General features: G+C 42.3%; 1 protein-coding gene across 5 annotated transcripts in view; it reads right to left on the bottom strand.

Moving 5' to 3' along the window:
• The window catches only part of insc (INSC spindle orientation adaptor protein), a 102862-nt gene that overhangs the window by 50603 nt on the left and 28801 nt on the right, over window positions 1–23458 (bottom strand). For 4 of the 5 annotated variants that reach the window (XM_081356242.1, XM_081356240.1, XM_081356241.1 and 1 more), the window contains exons 2-6: window positions 19506–19594; window positions 2572–2917; window positions 2428–2480; window positions 2232–2355; window positions 1–63 (exon numbers count right to left, since the gene is read on the bottom strand). The exon at window positions 1–63 is cut by the window's left edge and continues 51 nt beyond it. In XM_081356242.1, coding sequence (XP_081212368.1) covers window positions 1–63; window positions 2232–2355; window positions 2428–2480; window positions 2572–2917; window positions 19506–19561 — 642 coding nt within the window. In that variant the 5' untranslated portion in view covers window positions 19562–19594. The remainder of the gene's footprint in view (window positions 64–2231; window positions 2356–2427; window positions 2481–2571; window positions 2918–19505; window positions 19595–23458) is intronic. The other variant, XM_081356244.1, reaches the window with a different exon arrangement.

Here is a 23458-nt window from a genome sequence, read left to right as displayed (position 1 = left end):
GTTACTGATGGCAGTGCTGATGGCAAAGACATTATCCGAATCCTCAATCTGACGGATCAGAATCTGTAAAAAAATGAGAACAAATGTCACTATTGTCACACACAGTTGTTGTAATGAGCACACAATAACAAGGAGAATCCAACAGAAACACTTTATTTTACAATAAACTAAGAACACGCAGGAGATCGTAGAGTAATCACAGCAAAACACAACCGCATAAACAACACTGAACCAAGAACCGAATGAACTGAACACAGGGGAGGATAATAAATAGAACAGTGATCAGGTGTGCATTTCTTAACAACCATGGAAACTATCAATGACTGTGAACTCATGGAAACAGGAACAGCACAAAACCAAACTAAAATATAGCTGCAAGCAGCGATGACGGGCCCAAGCCCCGGTGCCACCGCCACCCCGGAGGCTTTAGGGAGACTGTGCACAACAGGCAATGTGCATTTAAACTGGGGGAATATAAAAGGATTATGTCACGATATGAGACACTTCATGTTTCCCTTTTTGTCATCATTTTAATTGCTCGCCATGGCAACACCGATGGAGATATCCAGTATCCATTCACAATTTAACATCTTCAGTGTTCAGAAAGTTTGGTGTGAATCGTATGAAGTCCCTAGGCGCAGCAAATAAAAATTGCCTGATTATTCAAAAAATCTTCCTGTTGGTCAGAGCTAATGACTGTAAATTAGAAAGTTGTCCAACTTGATAAGAACAATGTATGTACTGAGTTTGCTGACTGTAGGTAAGACTAAACCCCTACTTTTGTCAAAAGGTGGCACTACTGAGCCCCTCCACCATGTCTGTTTATAAGGCTTTGCCTATTTCTACTGGCTGACAACACTGATGTGTGTGTCCAGTGTAATGCAATTTGAAGCATTTTAAGAGCCTCAAAAACACTCAAGAATATTATTAAAAGTTTGATGTGTTGAGATCTATATGTGTACCGAGTTTCATACAAATACGTTCTTGCATGCCTCCAAGATTTCAGATCCCATTCTAGGTGGCGCCGTAGAGCCCCCCTGCCACGCCCGTATACCAGCTTTGGCCTAGCCCTAATGACCGCGGATTCTGACCAGTGTGCACATTTTCAAGAGTTTTTGAGCATGTTAAGGGCACCAAAAGCCCCTGAAACCTTGACGAAAAAGAAGAAGAAGTATCCTAAGGAAAATAGGGCTTTCAGGGCTTGGGCCCTAAATATAATTAAACTAACAGAACTAAACATAACCCTGACAACTTAGTGTACTGCCAGGACGAAGGCCCACAGCAGAACCCATGGTTGGAGGAGCCAGGGTGGGGTCAGAGTGTCAGGGGTCATAGTAAAGCTGAGGAGACACAGAGACTGGGCGATGCTGTAGGTCCTGGAGGCCAAGGCGGAGCCACGGTGGAGCCACGGTGGAGCCAGGGTGGAGCCAGGGTGCCAGAGGACTGAGTCGCAGCAGGTGGGACTCGAAGTGCCAGAGGGAAGGCGAAGCTGGAGGGAAGGCAGAAGTCCGTGGTATAGGCAGAGCGATGACTGAGCAAGGCAGAGCCAGAGGGACGAGGGAGCCCGGTGGAGCCGTAAGGACGACGGTCCCAGGTGGAGTTGAGGGAGGGAGGAGCCAAGGTGGAGCCGACTGGTCAACAGGCCACGGTGTTCGGTGGCTGGAGGTGGAGCCAGGGGATCAGAACAGGTGTAGCCGGAGACAAGAAGACAAGACGACCCGAGGCGCATCCGTGCAGCATAGAGGAGCAAACAGAGGAGGAGCCGAGGAACTAAAGGGAACCAGTGGCGACAGGGCCAGAAGACTGGTTTGGTTAGGTGGAGGAGGTGGGAGAGGAAGGCTGGGTGGACCATCAGAGACGCAGGAGAGTGCAGGACCAGCGGAGAGACGAGACTATAACCTTTTCCAGTTCTGAGTCCGGAGTGGGGCTGGCAATGTCTTCCTCCACGGGACAGATGGTGAACGCCAATCCACGATTCACTAGCACTCACTCCAAAAAAACTAAAAATGTCCCTCAAGGACCATCGAGTAGTAAACCTGGCCACTCATCTGTTCACATCTATAGCATTAGAACTGCCATTTTAAGACAAATGTGAATATCATTTGTTGTTAAATTAAACTGTATTACTCAATAATAATTCATGAATACTGAAGCTGTAACCAAAATAACTGAAGCAAATGTAAAAGCAGTTAATGATCAATGAAGATCATGCAGTATAAGGCCACTCTTACCTGAATCTCATTGGCCAGTGCCATGTCAATCATATGGCTGAAGGAGTCGCTGACGTCAGTCAGGATCTCGTGAATGGCCTCCTTCATGGATTTGAGGAAGTATTCATCCTCAGTATGAAGACACCTGAGAAGTAAACAGTGTCAGATATATACGTGATCTGATCTGTAAGACGATGAAGGAAGGTTTGTTCTTCACCTCTCAGTAATGACGTTGAGCTCCATGCACTTCTCCAGCAGTGATTTCTCATACTGCCATGAGAGATGAGCACATACAATATCATCAGTAAAATATGTTTGCTATATGTGATTAAAGGCTTTTTGTTTTGACATGTTCTTGCACCTTCTGCATGTCTGCTGGAGCGCTTCTGGCCGTGCTATACTCCTGGATGAGCGAGCGCACGTGAGCGCTGACCCTGAGGGCCGTGCTGTGCACCCGCTGCCAGCGCCGCTTCTCCAGCCGCTGGAACATCTTGCCCAGCTCCGTGCTGACCACCAGCGCCCTCTTCAGTAGCGCCTGCAGGTTATCCCGGGTCACCTGCTCGCCCACCGACACAATGAGCTCCCCTGGGGCATCTTCATCCACGCCGAGGGGCTTTGACTGCAGGACACACATGCACTCCACCTCCGTCATGTGCCGCAAGTCCTCCATCCAGCGCTGGACAGAGTCCACCTGTATCACACACCTGCTGACGGACACACACAACACATCAGGGCATTACACACCTGCTGACGGACACACACCACCACATCAGGCATTACACACCTGCTGACGGACACACACCACCACATCAGGCATTACACACCTGCTGACGGACACACACCACCACATCAGGCATTACACACCTGCTGACGGACACACACAACACATCAGGCATTACACACCTGCTGACGGACACACACCACCACATCAGAGCATTACACACCTGCTGACACACACACACCACATCAGGGCATTACACACTTGTTAACGGACACACACCACCACATCAGGGCATTCCACACCTGCTGACGGACACACACCACATCAGGGCATTACACGCTTGTTAACGGACACACACCACCACATCAGGGCATTACACACCTGCTGACCTGCTAATAGACGTGAAGGACTATAATGCGTTAAGAGCTTGCTCAAGTACTGCGGAGCTAAACCATTTAGTGCTTTGTAAGTAATCAGCAATATTTTAAAATGTATATGATGTTTAATAGGGAGCCAATGCAGTGTTGACAGACCTGGGCTAATATGGTCATACTTCCTGGTTCTGGTAAGAACCCGAGCTGCTGCGTTTTGGACCAGCTGTAGTTTGTTTATTAAGTGTGCAGGGCAACCACCCAGTAGAGCATTACAGTAATCTAGCCTTGAGGTCATGAACGCATGAACTAATTGTTCCGCATTTGTCAATGAGAGCATGTGGCGTAATTTAGATATATTTTTAAGATGGAAAAATGCAGTTTTACAGATACTAGACACGTGACTTTCAAATGAAAGATTGGTATCAAAGAGCACACCCAGGTTCCTAACCGACGACGAAGACTTAACAGAGCAGCCATCAAGTGTTAGACAGTATTCTAGGTTATTACGTGAGGAAGTTTTTTGTCCAATAATTAGAATCTCTGTTTTTTCAGAATTAAGTAGTAGGAAATTACTAGTCATCCAAATTTTTATATCAGCTATGCATTCCGTTAATTTTGTGAATTGGTAAGTTTCGTAAGGCCGTGAAAAAATATAGAGCTGAGTATCATCGGCATAATAGTGAAAACTAATTCCATGCTTCCTAATGATATCTCCTAATGGTAGCATGTACAGAGTGAACAGCAGCGGTCCTAGTACTGAGCCTTGTGGTACGCCATACTGAACTTGTGATCGATGAGACATCTGTTCATTTACTGCTACAAACTGATAACGGTCAGATAAGTATGATTTAAACCATGCTAATGCAATTCCACTAATGCCAACATAATGTTCGAGTCTATTTAAAAGAATGTTGTGGTCAATGGTATCAAATGCAGCACTTAGATCGAGTAACACTAATAGAGAGATACAACCACGATCGGATGTTCAGAGCAAATCATTTGTGACTCTAATGAGGGCAGTCTCAGTACTCAAGTAGCGGATCAAAAAACCACTCTTCCGTTCCGATTACCACAACAAATCGATTTGCCCCGCTCAGTGAAACACCCACTGAGAATTCTGTTGATTGTGCCCTAGTAATTGGTGATTCGATCACACGGAACGTGAAAATAGAGACACCAGCGAACATAGTCACATGTTTGCCGGGAGCCAGAGCGCCTGACATCAAAGCAAATTTAAAAGTGCTGGCTAATGCTAATCGTAAATTCTCTAAGATCATTATTCATGTCGGCACTAATGATGTTCGACTCCGCCAGTCGGAGATCACCAAAATTAATATTAAAGAGGTGTGTGAACTTGCAAGTACGATGTCAGGCACTGTAATTTGCTCTGGCCCCCTTCCTGTTCGCAGGAGTGATGAGATAGTTAGTAGATTGTGTTCACTGAATCGCTGGCTGTCTGAGTGGTGTCCGTGTAATAATATAGAATTCATAGACAATTGGAAAAGTTTTTGGGGCAAACCTGACCTGTTGAAAAGAGATGGTATTCATCCCTCCTGGGATGGTGCTGCTCTTCTCTCTAGTAATATGGCTCATAGTCTTAGAGCTCAAACATGACAAATTGGGCACCAGGTCAGGAAGCAGACAGACTGGCTAAACCAACCGTCTGCTAGCGGCCTCGCGTCACCCAGGTCAGATAAATCCCATCACATAGAGCCTCTTTCACCTAGCTATCATCATATAGAGACTGTGTCTGTTCCCCGATTTTGGAAATCCAAAAAATGTTTAAACCTATCTAAGGTTAAAAATTTAATTGATGTTCAACAAATAAAAAACAGCTATAATACAGATGAACAAATGCTAAAGCTTGGGTTGCTGAATATTCGATCGCTTACTTCAAAAGCACTCATTGTTAATGATATGATTTCAGATAATAACCTAGATGTGCTGTGTTTGACAGAAACCTGGCTAAAACCAAGCGATTACATTACTTTAAATGAGTCCACCCCGCAAGACTACTGTTATAAACATGAGCCTCGTCTGAAACGCAAAGGGGGAGGTGTTGCTGTAATTTATAGTAATATTTTCAAAACCACTAAGAAATCAAGTTTTGAATATAATTCTTTTGAAGTGTTAGTGCTTAATGTAAAAATATATAGTATAAATGATAAATCACGTTTGAGATTTGTGCTGGCTACTGTATACAGGCCACCAGGGCACCATACAGACTTTATCAAAGAATTTGCGGACTTTCTATCAGAGTTGGTATTGGCTGCAGATAAAGTACTAATTGTTGGTGATTTTAATATACACATCGATAATGAAAAAGATGCATTGGGTTTGGCATTTAAAGACATTGTAAACTCAATTGGAGTTAGACAACACGTGTCAGGACCTACTCATCGTCGTAATCATACTCTAGATCTAATATTATCACATGGAATAGATGTTGATGCCGTTGAAATTCTGCAGCAGAGCGATGACATCTCAGATCATTATCTAGTCTCGTGTAAATTACATTTAGCCAAGGCTGCAAAGCCGACTCCGTGTTACAAATATGTTAGACCTATCACTTCTGCTACTAAAGATTGCTTTATCAATAATCTTCCTGATCAGTTTCATCATTTTAGCATCCCGGATAGCTTAGAAAAACTTGATATTGCAACAGAAACTTTTAACTCTCTCTTTTCCAGCACTTTAGACACAGTTGCTCCTTTGCGCTTAAAGAAGATTAAAGAAAATAATCCAACGCCGTGGTACAACGAGCACACTCGGGCCCTTAAGAGAGCAGCCAGAAAAATGGAGCGCAACTGGAAGAAAACAAAATTAGAGGTATTTCGCATTTCATGGAAGGAGAGCTCGATTGCTTACAGAGAGGCTTTAAAAGCTGCTAGATCTGCTTATTTTTCAAACCTATTAGAAGAAAATAAACATAATCCTAGGTATTTATTTGAAACAGTGGCTAAACTAACGAAAAAGAAAGCTTCAAACACAGAAGGTTCCAAGCAGCACAGCAGTAATGACTTTATGAACTTCTTCACTTATAAGATTGATAATATCAGGGATAAAATTATAACTATGCAACCGTCTACTACAGTATCGCATCAGGCAGTGCATTGTAGTCTCCCTGAGGAAAAATTTGATTCATTCGTTGCTATAGGAGAGGAAGAATTTACTAAACTCGTTAAATCATCTAAATCTACAACATGTATGTTAGACCCTATACCGACTAAGCTAATGAAAGAGATGCTTCCAGAGGTCATAGATCCTCTTCTTAATATCATTAATTCATCTTTGTCTCTAGGATACGTACCAAAAAACTTTAAGCTGGCTATGATTAAACCGCTTGTTAAAAAAATACAACTTGATCCTTCAGAATTAGTCAATTACAGGCCGATCTCGAATCTACCTTTTCTGTCAAAGATACTAGAAAAGGCAGTATCTTCACAACTATGTTCCTTTCTAGAAAGAAATGATATCTGCGAGGATTTTCAGTCCGGATTTAGACCATACCATAGTACTGAGACTGCTCTCGTTAGAGTAACAAATGATTTGCTCTTATCATCCGATCGTGGTTGTGTCTCTCTATTAGTGTTACTCGATCTTAGTGCTGCGTTTGACACCATTGACCACAACATTCTTTTAAATAGACTAGAAAACTATGTTGGCATTAGTGGAATTGCACTAGCATGGTTTAAATCATACTTATCTGACCGTTATCAGTTTGTAGCAGTAAATGAAGAGATGTCTTATCAATCACAAGTTCAGTATGGCGTACCACAGGGCTCAGTACTAGGACCGCTGCTGTTCACTCTGTACATGCTACCATTAGGAGATATAATTAGGAAACATGGAATTAGCTTCCACTGTTATGCCGACGATACTCAGCTCTATATTTCTTCAAAACCTAACGAAACTTACCAATTCACTAAATTAACAGAATGCATAGCTGATATAAAAAATTGGATGACTCGTAATTTCCTACTTCTAAATTCTGAAAAAACAGAGATTCTAATTATTGGACAAAAAACGTCCTCACGTAATAATCTAGAATACTGTCTAACACTCGATGGCTGCTCTGTTAAGTCTTCGTCGTCGGTTAGGAACCTGGGTGTGCTCTTTGATACCAATCTTTCATTTGAAAGTCACGTGTCTAGTATCTGTAAAACCGCATTTTTCCATCTTAAAAATATATCTAAATTACGTCATATGCTCTCATTGACAAATGCGGAACAATTAGTCCATGCGTTCATGACCTCAAGGCTAGATTATTGTAATGCTCTACTGGGTGGTTGCCCTGCACGCTTAATAAACAAACTACAGCTGGTTCAAAACGCAGCAGCTCGAGTTCTTACCAGAACCAGGAAGTATGACCATATTAGCCCGGTTCTGTCAAAACTGCATTGGCTCCCTATTAAACATCGCATCAATTTTAAAATATTGCTGATTACTTACAAAGCACTAAATGGTTTAGCTCCGCAGTACTTGAGCGAGCTCTTAACGCATTAAACTCCTTCACGCCTATTGCGATCTCAAAATTCCGGCCAGTTGATAATACCTAGAATATCAAAATCGACTGCTGGCGGTAGATCCTTTTCCTATTTAGCACCAAAACTTTGGAACAGCCTTCCTACCATTGTCCGGGAAGCAGACACACTCTGTCAGTTCAAATCTAGATTAAAGACACATCTCTTTGACATAGCGTTCACATAATACATTATAGACTTCTATAATTCAATATTAGGCTGCATAGATTAGGTCAGCTGGAACCGGGAACACTTCCCATAAATCCTGATGTACTTGTTACATCATGAGAAGAATGGCATCTACGCTAATTTTAGTGTCTTTGTTTATCCCAAGGTTTTCCCGCAGCCTGCCGGATCCAGGCCGTTTCCAGGCCGTTTCCAGGCCGTTTCCAGGCCGTTTCCAGATCTGATGAAGGACCTTCGCCTGGACCCGATGTCAACGCAGTGCTGAAGTGCCAACTAGTCTCTCCCTATGGAGGATCCCTTTCCCACTCTACAGATAACGCGTCGTCGGGAAAACTCAATTTGCGTATCTACCCCGAATTGATAAAATAAAATTCTGAATCAAAACTATAAGGAAACACCAGTAATTTGTTTAGGCTTGGTTTGCAGGGAATTCCAAACCTGCACACATATATTCAAACGCACATAACTATTGAACCCGTTCTTAATGCGCATCTGAACGCCATCAGCGTTTCTCACAGGTTCGCGTTTAAAGTCTGTGTAGAGAGAACGGTGTCGTCTTGGCGGCCCTAATTTAAAAACAAATGATCGTTGCGACGGAAGCGAATCAATCAAAACTAACTTTAGCTGGAAAATAACTTTATTAAAGAACCGCTATAAAGCCAAACAATCTTACGTTAAATTATACATTTATCTCTGTAAAGCTGCTTTGAGACAATCTACATTGTTAAAAGCGCTATATAAATGAAAATGACTTGACTTGACTACTATGGCACGGTCTAAATCCTGACTGAAAATCCTCACAGATATCATTTCTTTCTAAAAAGCAACATAGTTGTGAAGATACTGCCTCTTCTAGTATCTTTGACAGAAAAGGTAGACTCGAGATCGGCCTGTAATTGACTAATTCTGTAGGATCAAGTTGCGTTTTTTTAACAAGCGGTTTAATCATAGCCAGCTTAAAAGTTTTCGGTACGTATCCTAATGACAAAGATGAATTAATGATATTAAGAAGTGGATCTGTGACCTCTGGAAGCATCTCTTTCATTAGCTTAGTCGGTATAGGGTCTAACATACATGTTGTCGATTTAGATGATTTAACGAGTTTAGCGAATTCTTCCTATTCTATAGCAATGAATGAATCAAATTTTTCCTCAGGGAGACTACAATGCACTGCCTGATGCGATACTGTAGTAGACGGTTGCATAGTTATAATTTTCTCCCTGATATTATCAATCTTATAAGTGAAGAAGTTCATAAAGTCATTACTGCTGTGCTGCTTGGAAACTTCTGGGCTTGAAGCTTTATTTTTCATTAATTAGCCACTGTTTCAAATAAATACCTAGGGTTTTTGTTTATTTTCTTCTAATAGGTTTGAAAAATAAGCAGATCTAGCAGCTTTTAAGGCCTCTCTGTATGCAATCGAGCTCTCTTTCCATGAAATGCGAAATACCTCTAGTTTTGTTTTCTTCCAGTTGCGCTCCTTTTTTCTGGCTGCTCTCTTAAGGGCCCGAGTGTGCTCGTTGTACCACGGCGTTGGATTATTTTCTTTAATCTTCTTTAAGCGCAAAGGAGCAACTGTGTCAAAAGTGCTGGAAAAGAGAGAGTTAAAAGTTTCTGTCGCAATATCGAGTTCTTCTAAGCTATCTGGGACGCTGAGATGATGAAACTGATCAGGAAGATTATTAATAAAGCAATCTTTAGTGGCAGAAGTGATAGGTCTAACATATTTGTAACACGGAGTCGGCTTTGCAGCCTTGGCTAAATGTAATTTACACGAGACTAGATAATGATCTGAGATGTCATCGCTCTGCTGCAGAATTTCAACGGCATCAACATCTATTCCATGTGATAATATTAGATCTAGAGTATGATTACGACGATGAGTAGGTCCTGACACGTGTTGTCTAACTCCAATAGAGTTTACAATGTCTTTAAATGCCAATCCCAATGCATCTTTTTCATTATCGATGTGTATATTAAAATCACCAACAATTAGTACTTTATCTGCAGCCAGTACTAACTCTGATAGAAAGTCAGCAAAATCTTTGATAAAGTCTGTATGGTGCCCTGGTGGCCTGTATACAGTAGCTAGCACAAATCTCAAAGGTGAGCATTTACACTATATATTGCTATATTAAGCACCAACACTTCAAAAGAATTATATCTGAAACTAGACTTCTTAGTAATTCTAAAAATATTACTATAAATTACAGCAACACCTCCCCCTTTGCCTTTCAGACGAGGTTCATGTTTATAACAGTAATCTTGCGGGGTGGACTCATTTAAAGTAATGTAATCGTTTGGTTTTAGACAGGTATCTGTCAAACACATCTAGATTATAATCTGTAATCATATCATTAACAATAAGTGCTTTTGAAGTAAGGGATCTAATATTCAGCAACCCAAGCTTTAGCATTTGCTCATTTGTATTATATCTGTTTTTTATTTGTTGAACATCAATAAAAAATTTACCCTTAGATGGGTTTGGAAGTTTTTTTATGTCCTAATTCGGGGAACAGACACAGTCTCTATATGATGATATCTAGGTGAAAGAGGCTCAATGTGATGGGATATTACTAGAGAGAAGAGCAGCACCATCCCAGGAGGGATGAATACCATCTCTTTTCAACAGGTCAGGTCAGCCCCAAAAACTTTTCCAATTGTCTATGAATTCTATATTATTTTGCGGACACCGCTTAGACAACCAGCCATTGAGTGAGGACAATCTACTAAGTATCTCATCACACCTGCTGACGGACACACACCACATCAGGGCATTACACACATTTCTGCACGGACATGAGCCTTTGAAACTACTCCGTAAAATACACTAGCCACACAGGGTTGAGGAGTCATTAAAGCTATTTCTGTTTTCAGAGATTCACTGTAATGAGGGAAGCTAGAATAGCGTTATGAACAATAATTGGTAAGCCACAGAAAAGGAAAAAAATGTTTTTTTTTTAATACCTCAATTGTTTCTCACAGACAATAAAGTTATGAAATGGAGAGAGTTTTGCTGAAACCTCGTCTAGAGTTTTGAGAGAGATCTCAACATCGTCTCAACCTTGCCAAGATACGAAGGTCCACAATCAGAAGTTGCAGATGGGCCCATCAGTGGAGTCAGGACGCCTCAAGAGATAGCTCAGAGATACCCAAGCAGACTCTACGCACATTTCCTCTGGAGTCTTTGGAGATATACAGTACAAGGTTTAGGCAACCCAGACTCATCGGACACTGCAAAATGTCATTACGTTGCTACTTTCGCGACACTTCTGAAAGTGTGTCTGGCAACATTTTATAACATTGGTTGTTGTATGTATCGTGGCAGTTCAGAAATGAGTGGCACTAACAGATTAATGCTCTATCGCTTTTGAAAATAATGTACCACCTACACTAAACCTAACTGATAGTGCAAACATGAGATAAAAAACACGTTGAAGTAACCGTGCCACTTGATCTGCTTCTACAAGTCTGTAAGCTCTTTTCTGGTGTTTCAGAGACTCAAACTCCAGCGCTTCACATCACGAGTGCAGAGAGAGTTTACTACAGCAGAAATACACACTTATAGGATGCAAACCTCAAAATCTCATCGTTTACAGGTCATAACACAGTAAGGAAATGCGTGAAAATAAGTCATTATTGATTGTGTGAAAAGGAATAAAAGTCGTTGGTGTTTCATTTCAGCTGGAAAGGCAGTGATCTGTATTTTTGTGGAGTTTCGCAAAAATGACGGTAGAGACTTGTGTTTCCAATGAGCCCGAGTAGCGTTTAGGAAGCCCTACTACTTATACAAACACTGATCTGGGCTGAAGAACTTCTTGACTAGAGGAATCTGGCTAAATGATGTACATGTATATTTTAATCAGTGTACTCACATGTATTATTGACAGACACCAGTAGCTGTAAGTACCGAAAGACCAGTTAAATGAAGCGTAGGGGACACAGCAGCCCATGGTAATGATCACCTCACAATAAGAGCAGAAACCCCAGCTATCTGGGCCACTACACCCTGATTGTGCTTCATTAGGAGCTGAGGTCAGCGCTGAGGTCAGAGGTCAGAGGTCAGCGCAGGCTGAGGTTACTGGGATAAACTTACAGATAGTCATTAAAAATAATAGTACAGAAAAAAAGTGCAGTAAATTTGCACTTAAATATTACAGATATACAAATACTATAGTAAAATACTCAACAGAATAGGCGTAATTTGCGGGTGGGACGGGTGGGACATGTCCCCACCACTTTTTGCTAAGGTCGATATTGTCCCCACCACTTTTGAAACATCTCACGGCACGAATGTACCAATACAAATAAATAAAACATCTCCAGAGCATTCATTTAGTTCGTTTGTAAGAGGCGATCTAGCGCTGAAATGTGTTGTTTTTGAAATCAAGTGATCCAAGTGCTCATTGCCGCTGCGATCAGTGGCGCGGATACTGTGTTCTCTTGTGGCTCGCGCACATGCAGTCTTCACTCGGACGCGCGCTTCAATCCGTTGTGGAGACTCTCTATTCGTTCCGGTGAAATTACAAAACAAAATGCTTACAAACGTATGCTTGCCTGATATACAACCACTGATAAACATAATCGGTTTTAATGAGAAAAAAAAACCTATACGAGTGTGGATTAGAACCCACAACCTCTGACACGCTTGGCAAAAGTTTTACCACTGGACTACTTCAATACACGTATAAATAACAGATTTACCCACACCAACATATATCAAACCTCATTAAACGACAAATTAAACCCATCCACTATTTCAATCGATTGCTGGACATCGTAATATTGTACATACATCGATTTATGATTTAGCGTTCATAACCCCCCACCCCCCCCCCCCCCGTAAAAAAAAAAAAAAAAAAACGTCCCACCCACTTTTTAAAACAAAGTTACGCCACTGCTCAACAGTATAGTTGGATTAACAATGAAACAAAAGATTACTGCACATAAAGGTAGAGCCGATATTACCATTACAGACAAGCTAATGCTTTTATTCTTTCTCACTATTGGGGTCTAATGAATGAATGAATGAATGAATGAATGAATGGCTTAAAGCCTGGTTCACACGGGACGATTTTAAAATTGTCGGCCGATTTTCCAAACCTGAGAGACCCCACACACGGCGATAAGAAATCACGGGTCTAACAGTTTTGGTCGTACAGTGTGCGGTGCGCAGCCACACGGCAAAATCAACACATCACACACAAACCGATTTGACTCCCGAGCATTCCCAGGTCAGACGTGAAATCTCGCAAAATCCCTCGAGATCAAACGTGACTTCAGAGTAAACAATCATGACGGACGAAGAGGATGCAGTGGCGATAGTTTGTAGTTTGTTTTTAACCGAAAAAAAACGTTATCAAAAGAAAAGGCGATGGTCAAAGAAGTGGAGACAACTTTCTGGTGCGCCATGCCGCCGGCTGTTTTGATTTTGTTTCCCGGTGCTTCCTCGCCGCCTCATCACCTCGCTTTCTGATTGGCTACACGCCACAGTCCACAGGCTGCGTGCTCGTTTGTCCCCGGGGGACACCACACACGAGGAGAAATAGGGCCAAAAAAATCCAACATGTTGGATATCCCCGATCTGAGATTCGGAGCGGTTCCGACGTCCTTCCGAGCAGACGAGAGCAGTCTTAACACACCACACACGGCAGGAATATCTGATCAGATTATTTTACGATAATCGGAGCATCCTTAAGATTGTCGGAAGGGGTGAATCGGGGCTAAAATCGGCCTAATTATCCTGCCGTGTGAACCAGGCTTTATTTAACCCTAACCCGAATATGTAAAAGAATAATAATAATAATAATAATAATGCAATAAAAGCTAATGAAAAAACCCAACAAAACAGAAAGCAAAACAATATTAACTTATACATGTCTGAAAAGGAGTAGGAAGAAGTATAAGCTTTAAATGATGGAGTTGTTCTGTTGAACGTTCAGCGATGATGATCAAACACACACACACACACACACATGTTATGCTCTTCTCCTACACTATGGTACTGTGGTGTAACGAGAGGAACAGGAACACATCATCAACACACACATTTCTCCGGCACTGTGTGTACAAGCCGAAACTGAAGCAGTGTGTGTTTACATCGACAGCAGAGACATGTTTGTGTTCTGAGAGAAAGTCTGCAGATTTTCACGTGATGTCTATACGTTCATGCTACGCTAATTAAAACAACGAAGTTGAATAAATCTATTATGTGTCATTATTTTTACTCCAGATTGTTATTGTTGCTGTAAAGAAATGTGTAAAAATGACTTTTACATTATGACAGTGTATTACAGCAGGCCATTTTCAACAAAGTATCAAAACAATTTCTGCGAGAAAGGCCTCTTGTGAACGGATCATCAGGATAATGGGTTTATCTGAATGAATGTGGAGGAAAAGCTGCTCTCCAGCACAAATATTTACATTTGCAGCCATCGACGGGTCAGAAAGCCCTGCGTACAGTCAGTCATTATCAGAGTAAACACACACACACATTCAGTGGTGAAGCCTCCAGATAATCAGAGTAAACACACACACACACACATTCAGTGGTGAAGCCTCCGTATAATCAGAGTAAACACAGTCTGATGCTGATATCATCTGCTGAGTTCAGGAAAGGTCCTCGCGAAACCTTCGATAATCACAAATGATTGTGATTCTGTAAGCTGTCTTTGACGTCATATAGTTTAAAGCGGGGGTTTTAAACACTGCTTTTATTTGTGTCTTCCTCCCGCAGGCGTTGGGACACGACTCTCTGTGAAGATGTGCATTGTGGAAAAACAACACAAATACATTGAGTTGAACATTTCTGTAATTTTTATCTCAAGCATGATGTCAGAGTACACCTACAACCTCCACATCCCGGCCCATTAAAGCCTGCGCTCCTGCCCAACACACATCAATTATTCAGCTGATCTTGTCACACAGCACGTCTACATTCACCATTTGAAATAGAATAAAAATAGCATTTTCTTCTCAGAGACGATGCATATGGAGGAACGCCTGAATCTTCATGTCAAGTTCTTCAGTCGTGGTCAAACGGAAGATGCTTTAGGACGAGCTGTCAGAAGAAGCTTCTGGATTATTCATGAAGTTATTCTGGCGTTTCCGGCATTAACATGTTGACATGATCATATTCTGAGGTTTCTGGCCTGTTTTTGAGTGACATCACAGATGAAATGGAGTCTGTTGTTCTATCGCAGGTAAGTGTGTGTGTGTGTGTGTGTGTGTGAACAGATGGAGGATCCAGTGGAGCTCAGACAAGCACCTGTGTGAACCGTTGGCGTGTGCAATGATAATTGTTCATCGGGGGAGGAGGCAAACATGAGTGAGCAGCACAACACACACACACACACACACTCCTCCACCTGCTGTCTGCTGGAGCGACCAGCTGCAAAACACAAGGGCTTTGCTTCATTCACACACACATCAATATACATTTATATCTACATGCCTGAATGTACACTCATGATAATGATGCTTCTGGTGCTTGGGTTCCTCTTAGCACATCCAGAACTAAACATAAAACCCTAATGACTGAAGATGCACAGCGTTCCAGTAATACATGTAGGGAAGAATTTAGGGAAACTAAATGGATTTCTATCATTTATTCACTCAATAGCCTACGAGAGCGAATTCAGTGCACAATCACAGCGCAAAAAAAGTACATAAATAAATGCAGCTGAATATTCTATGGTTGGTTGTGATATTTGACTTTGATGATTGTTTATTATTGTTTATTGCTCATATTATCTGCCAGATGAGTTTTCAAACACACAGTATCATTATTTCTGTCTTACAGTGTCTCTGTTCTGAAGATGAACGAAGGTCGTATGGGTTTGGAATGACATGAGGGAGAGTAATTATTGATAGAATGTAAATCTTTTGGTGAACTATCCCTTTAAGATTGGACCCGCCTCAAACTTTATTGAAAAAAGGGCACTCAAATCAATCAATTAATCGGTAACACTTTACAATAAGGTTCATTAGTGAATATTAGTTAAAGCTGCAGTCCGTAGTTTTTCCTCTTTGTCGCCCTCTCTGTTAGAAATCTGCGATTGCAGTTATTCACGGAATTATCAACTTTACGTGGGTTAAGCCTCGGCACGGCACAGCGCGGATGAATCCAGTGACTAGAGGAGAACGTGCGGCTGTCAGTCGCCGCCGGTGTGGATCCTGGCGTTCAGAACCACAGATTCTACTTTTTGGAAGAATGACCAACATAAGAATTTTCACCGGAAGATGTTGTCTGAACAAGTAAGCAAGTAAATATCACGGCAAGCCGTGCAAATTATACTTTGTTCTCAAATTGTTAATGTTAATAACATCAGCATTGTGTGACTACATTTAATGTCCTTCCGATATTTTTCCCGGTTTCCTATGGGCCGGATGCAGTCTCTTTTTTTGTAGCCACTCCAAAGTCTTTTGCTATAAAGAGCTATAAAGAGCTATAAAGATTGTAAATTGATTAGCATTTGACCGAATGAAATAAGTATTTGATCCGTCATCACCTGCCTTCGTCACTCATTTGTTGTCACGGATACTAATCACATTCAGCTTGTGCACTCATCAGTCACCATCATTAACACCTGTATGTATGTTCAGTCCTGTTTCAGTCCATTGTCCGGTATTGTCTATGTTCAGTGTGTGTTGCTATCCGTTTGCCTTCCTGTAGGATCTTTGGAGAATAAACCTTTTGAATTGAATCGTATCCGTCTGCCAGCAACCACCTGTGACAGAATACCGGATCAAACAAGTTGAACATGTTTGTTGAATTTTCTTTTTTTTCTTCTGTTATTGTGGTCAGTGTGTTGGCTCTGTTTCCACCCCTGCTTGCACCATGGTCTTTCCAGCAGTTCAACTCATGTGCCTTGAGCAGAGGAACATTTAGAACATTTTCTGGATCTCGCCCATCAGACCACCTTCCCGGATAACTGCCTGTGCACGTTCCTGGATGTCGGACTCAAGGAGTTATCACCGTCAAAGAGCTTCGTGTCATATGTGGAGTGGATGCTGGCGTCCTGCGGATCCCGCGTTCACCATCGAGGATGCCGTCAGCCTCACTCCCCATCCAGTGCCCAGCCAGAACCACCCAGACGGCGAGGATCGTCAACCTGAACCCACCGCAGGTAGCGAGACGGAGACCGCTGCGATGAATGAACCTGCGCCCACAAGAGCGACCGAGGACCACACCGCCACAGAGCCCGAGCAGCGCGCGCCTGACCAGGTGTGTGAGCCGGACGAGCCATCCATCGCAGAGGGAGTGCTGGTGGACTTCGAGGATTCGGAGGTGAGCCCCGCCAACCTCCCCCGCTACTGAGCGCACGTTTTTGGCAAGGACACTTTTTGATTTTGAGTCTGGAGAGGAGATTTGTCCAAACCTATCAGTCCTCTACCTGTCTCGCTAGCCCCGCCCAGCCTCCCTCTACCACCACCTCTCCCAACTATCCCGAACACTTTATTTTTGGGGGGGGGGGGTTTCTGCATTGGCCTTCAGTCTCTCTCCCAGTCTCCAGCCATCTGTGCCACTCAGTCATCTCCATCACCCTTCAGTCCCTCGGCACCCCCTCTGCCTCTCAGTAGCGTGGTACCACCTCGGGCCTGTCGGGAGCCATCTTCTCCTGGGCATGAGGAGCTACGCTATGCTCTGCCTCGACCTGTCGCCCTGGCTCCCGAACACGCGCTCCTTCCACCCTCGACCTCGGCGTGGACCATCGGCCATTCGGTCTCACCGGACTCCCTCGGCACGTCGGCTCCACCGTCCAACTCACCCTCAGACCTCCGGGTCTCCACCTCGCTCTCGGGAGGTCGTCGCTGCGTTAGGGCGTTACCCCTAACCCTAACCCTAATCCTCTTCATCTGCCTGTCTGTGCCACCCCTTCACCATCCCTAATCCTCTTCATCTGCCTGTCTGTGCCACCCCTTCACCATCCCCTCATCCTCTTCATCTGCCTGTCTGTGCCACCCCTTCACCATCCCCTCATCCTCTTCATCTGCCTGTCTGTGCCACCCCTTCGCCATCCCCTCATCCTCTTCATCTGCCTGTCTGTGCCACCCCTTCGCCATCCCCTCATCCTCATCCTCTTCATCTGCCTGTCTGTGCCACCCCTTCACCATCCCCTCATCCTCTTCATCTGCCTGTCTGTGCCACCCCTTCGCCAGCCCCTCATCCTCTTCATCTGCCTGTCTGTGCCACCCCTTCACCATCCCCTCATCCTCTTCATCTGCCTGTCTGTGCCACCCCTTCGCCATCCCCTCATCCTCATCCTCTTCATCTGCCTGTCTGTGCCACCCCTTCACCATCCCCTCATCCTCTACATCTGCCTGTCTGTGCCACCCCTTCGCCAGCCCCTCATCCTCTTCATCTGCCTGTCTGTGCCACCCCTTCACCATCCCCTCATCCTCTTCATCTGCCTGTCTGTGCCACCCCTTCGCCATCCCCTCATCCTCTTCATCTGCCTGTCTGTGCCACCCCTTCGCCATCCCCTCATCCTCATCCTCTTCATCTGCCTGTCTGTGCCACCCCTTCACCATCCCCTCATCCTCTTCATCTGCCTGTCTGTGCCACCCCTTCGCCATCCCCTCATCCTCTTCATCTGCCTGTCTGTGCCACCCCTTCGCCATCCCCTCATCCTCATCCTCTTCATCTGCCTGTCTGTGCCACCCCTTCACCATCCCCTCATCCTCTTCATCTGCCTGTCTGTGCCACCCCTTCGCCAGCCCCTCATCCTCTTCATCTGCCTGTCTGTGCCACCCCTTCACCATCCCCTCATCCTCTTCATCTGCCTGTCTGTGCCACCCCTTCGCCATCCCCTCATCCTCTTCATCTGCCTGTCTGTGCCACCCCTTCGCCATCCCCTCATCCTCTTCACAGCGCGAGGACGCACCTACCGGGAGGGGGCGTTCTGTCACATTCACGTTAGTTTGGGGTTACATGTTTTGTCATCTACTGCCTTCGTCACTCATTTGTTGTCACGGACACTAATCACATTCAGCTGTGCACTAATCAGTCACCATCATTAACACCTGTATACTGTATGTTCAGTTCTGTTTCAGTCCAGTGTCCGGTATTGTGTATGTTCAGTGTGTGTTGCTATCCGTTTGCCTTGAATATATATTAACTAAAGATCCATTCAGCATTATATGCTATTATTAATTAAGCTTTTAGTCACTGTAAACCATCAGTCAAAATCATTTGTAGATTTTATAAAAAGTGCTTGATCATATGAATTTAAAGTTTAATGACATTAAGCATTTTAATTTACATTAAATACTGATCTGCTAAATATTATGTAATGTTTGATAAGTTCATTGAACACATTATCTCATATTTCTAACTATGTGAATATATATTGACCAATGATCAGTTAAGCATTATGTAATGTTAGTTAATGATTTATTAATGAAAGTTATTATAAAGTGTTATGCTTATTTTCTTTTAATTTCTAAAAGAGAACGATAATTGGGTTGATAAGGCATGAATGTCACTTACATCTTTCCAGAGATTGAGGAGTAGCTGCTCTGTCTGGAAGTCTGCGGCGTAGCCATTCTCACGGTGTCCTCCTCACTTCAACACAACACCTACAAACACAACAATCACATCATAAAGAGCTCACAAGACTTCAACACAACACCTACACACACAACAATCACATCATAAAGAGCTCACAAGACTTCAACACAACACCTACACACACAACAATCACATCATAAAGAGCTCACAAGACTTCAACACAACACCTACAAACACAACAATCACATCATAAAGAGCTCACTAAACTTCAACACAACACCTACAAAGACAACAATCACATCATAAAGAGCTCACTAAACTTCAACACAACACCTACAAACACAACAATCACATCATAAAGAGCTCACAAGACTTCAACACAACACCTACAAACACAACAATCACATCATAAAGAGCTCACAAAACTTCAACACAACACCTACAAACACAACAATCACATCATAAAGAGCTCACAAAACTTCAACACAACACCTACACACACAACAATCACATCATAAAGAGCTCACAAGACTTCAACACAACACCTACACACACAACAATCACATCATAAAGAGCTCACAAAACTTCAACACAACACCTACAAACACAACAATCACATCATAAAGAGCTCACAAAACTTCAACACAACACCTACACACACAACAATCACATCATAAAGAGCTCACAAGACTTCAACACAACACCTACAAACACAACAATCACATCATAAAGAGCTCACAAAACTTCAACACAACACCTACACACACAACAATCACATCATAAAGAGCTCACAAGACTTCAACACAACACCTACAAACACAACAATCACATCATAAAGAGCTCACAAGACTTCAACACAACACCTACACACACAACAATCACATCATAAAGAGCTCACAAGACTTCAACACAACACCTACAAACACAACAATCACATCATAAAGAGCTCACAAGACTTCAACACAACACCTACAAACACAACAATCACATCATAAAGAGCTCACAAGACTTCAACACAACACCTACACACACAACAATCACATCATAAAGAGCTCACAAGACTTCAACACAACACCTATAAACACAACAATCACATCATAAAGAGCTCACAAGACTTCAACACAACACCTACACACACAACAATCACATCATAAAGAGCTCACAAAACTTCAACACAAGACCTACAAACACAACAATCACATCATAAAGAGCTCACAAGACTTCAACACAACACCTACACACACAACAATCACCTCATAAAGAGCTCACAAGACTTCAACACAACACCTACAAACACAACAATCACATCATAAAGAGCTCACAAGACTTCAACACAACACCTACAAACACAACAATCACATCATAAAGAGCTCACAAGACTTCAACACAACACCTACACACACAACAATCACATCATAAAGAGCTCACAAGACTTCAACACAACACCTACACACACAACAATCACATCATAAAGAGCTCACAAGACTTCAACACAACACCTACAAACACAACAATCACATCATAAAGAGCTCACAAGACTTCAACACAACACCTACACACACAACAATCACATCATAAAGAGCTCACAAGACTTCAACACAACACCTACAAACACAACAATCACATCATAAAGAGCTCACAAGACTTCAACACAACACCTACACACACAACAATCACATCATAAAGAGCTCACAAGACTTCAACACAACACCTATAAACACAACAATCACATCATAAAGAGCTCACAAGACTTCAACACAACACCTACAAACACAACAATCACATCATAAAGAGCTCACAAGACTTCAACACAACACCTACAAACACAACAATCACATCATAAAGAGCTCACAAGACTTCAACACAACACCTACACACACAACAATCACATCATAAAGAGCTCACAAGACTTCAACACAACACCTATAAACACAACAATCACATCATAAAGAGCTCACAAGACTTCAACACAACACCTACAAACACAACAATCACATCATAAAGAGCTCACAAGACTTCAACACAACACCTATAAACACAACAATCACATCATAAAGAGCTCACAAGACTTCAACACAACACCTATAAACACAACAATCACATCATAAAGAGCTCACAAGACTTCAACACAACACCTACAAACACAACAATCACATCATAAAGAGCTCACAAGACTTCAACACAACACCTATAAACACAACAATCACATCATAAAGAGCTCACAAGACTTCAACACAACACCTATAAACACAACAATCACATCATAAAGAGCTCACAAGACTTCAACACAACACCTACAAACACAACAATCACATCATAAAGAGCTCACAAGACTTCAACACAACACCTATAAACACAACAATCACATCATAAAGAGCTCACAAGACTTCAACACAACACCTATAAACACAACAATCACATCATAAAGAGCTCACAAGACTTCAACACAACACCTATAAACACAACAATCACATCATAAAGAGCTCACAAAACTTCAACACAACACCTACAAACACAACAATCACATCATAAAGAGCAGGGCCGTGCACAGGGGGGTGGCCCGGTGGCTAGAGCCACTGCCCCTCTGCCCTAATTGACTGAGGTGCCCCTCTTCCCCACCCCCACCGCTCCGCTCAAAGCATTCCGCTGATTCCGCTAATCCGCTCCAGGTTTTCCCGCTCGCTCCGCAGCATCACTCACAGTATACGACGGTTCACGAAAGCTGTCGCATTAACAGGTAGGTTATGCAAGACAGTGGTTGAATCTGCGAAATTAGTAATTTGTTTTTGTATTTTTTTTTTTTTGTATTTATGTCGGTAATGTTTTGCTCTAGGTCTTCTGGCTTCTGGCTCTTTCTACTAGTGCTAACAACTTGTACAACCAGGGCTGGACTGGCCATCGGGCATACCGCACACTTTCCCGGTGGGCCGACGTGCTTTTTGGGCCAATACATCTCATACTCATACATTATTTTTATTATTATTATTTTTTCTTTTTCTTTTTAACGGCCCATAAAATTTGTACATCGGCGGCCCATTCGTTTTGTTTTGTTTTGCTTAATTGGCGGTGCTGGGTTTGTGCCGGTGTAATGCATTGGTCAGAAAAAGTTAGCGTTAGGTTTTTTTTTTTTTTCTGACAGACCAGCCCATGAAACACGTAGATCAGCGGCCCATTGGTTCTTTTCTTGATTGACACTGGGCTGGGCCAATCACAACTTTAAACGAGTGAGCGAGCATGCAGCAGTGTCAGTGTGTATCTGTCAAAATAGTCAGCAAGATGGAGAAGAAACGCAAGGAATGTGCAGAAAAACAGCGTGAAAAAATAGAAACAGGCCCTTAAAGCAGACACTGTAAAATGTGTCAAAATATACACTACCGTTCAAAAGTTTGGGGTCAGTAAGATTTTTAATGTTTTTAAAAGAAGTATCTTCTGCTCACCAAGGCTGCATTTATTTGATAAAAAACAAACAGTAATATTGTGAAATATTATGACAATTTAAAATGACTGTTTTCTATTTTAATATATTTTAAATTGTAATTTATTCCTGTATCAAAGCTAAATGTTCAGCATCATTACTCCAGTGCAGTGTCACATGATCCTTCAGAAATCATTCTAATATGATGATTTGATGCTCAAGAAACATTCATTATTATTATCAATGTTGAAAACAGTTGTGTACAATTTTTTTTCAAAATTCTTTGATGTATAGAAAGTTCAAAAGAACAGTATTTATTTAAAATAGAATATTTTCTAACATTATACTTGTCTTTACTGTAACTTTTGATCAGTTTAACTCATCCTTGATGAATAAAAGTATTGATTTATTTTATTTATTTCCCCCAAAAATAAAATAAAAATTCTTACTGACCCCAAACTTTTGAACGGTAGTGTTTAATGTTACAAAAGCTTTAGATTTCAGATAAATGCTGTTC

Source organism: Scardinius erythrophthalmus (assembly GCF_964197995.2).
Source record: "Scardinius erythrophthalmus genome assembly, chromosome: 24".
Classification (NCBI taxonomy): Eukaryota; Metazoa; Chordata; class Actinopteri; order Cypriniformes; family Leuciscidae; genus Scardinius; species Scardinius erythrophthalmus.
The sequence above is the reverse complement of the archived record's forward strand: the minus strand, read 5'-3'. Positions and strand labels throughout refer to the sequence as shown.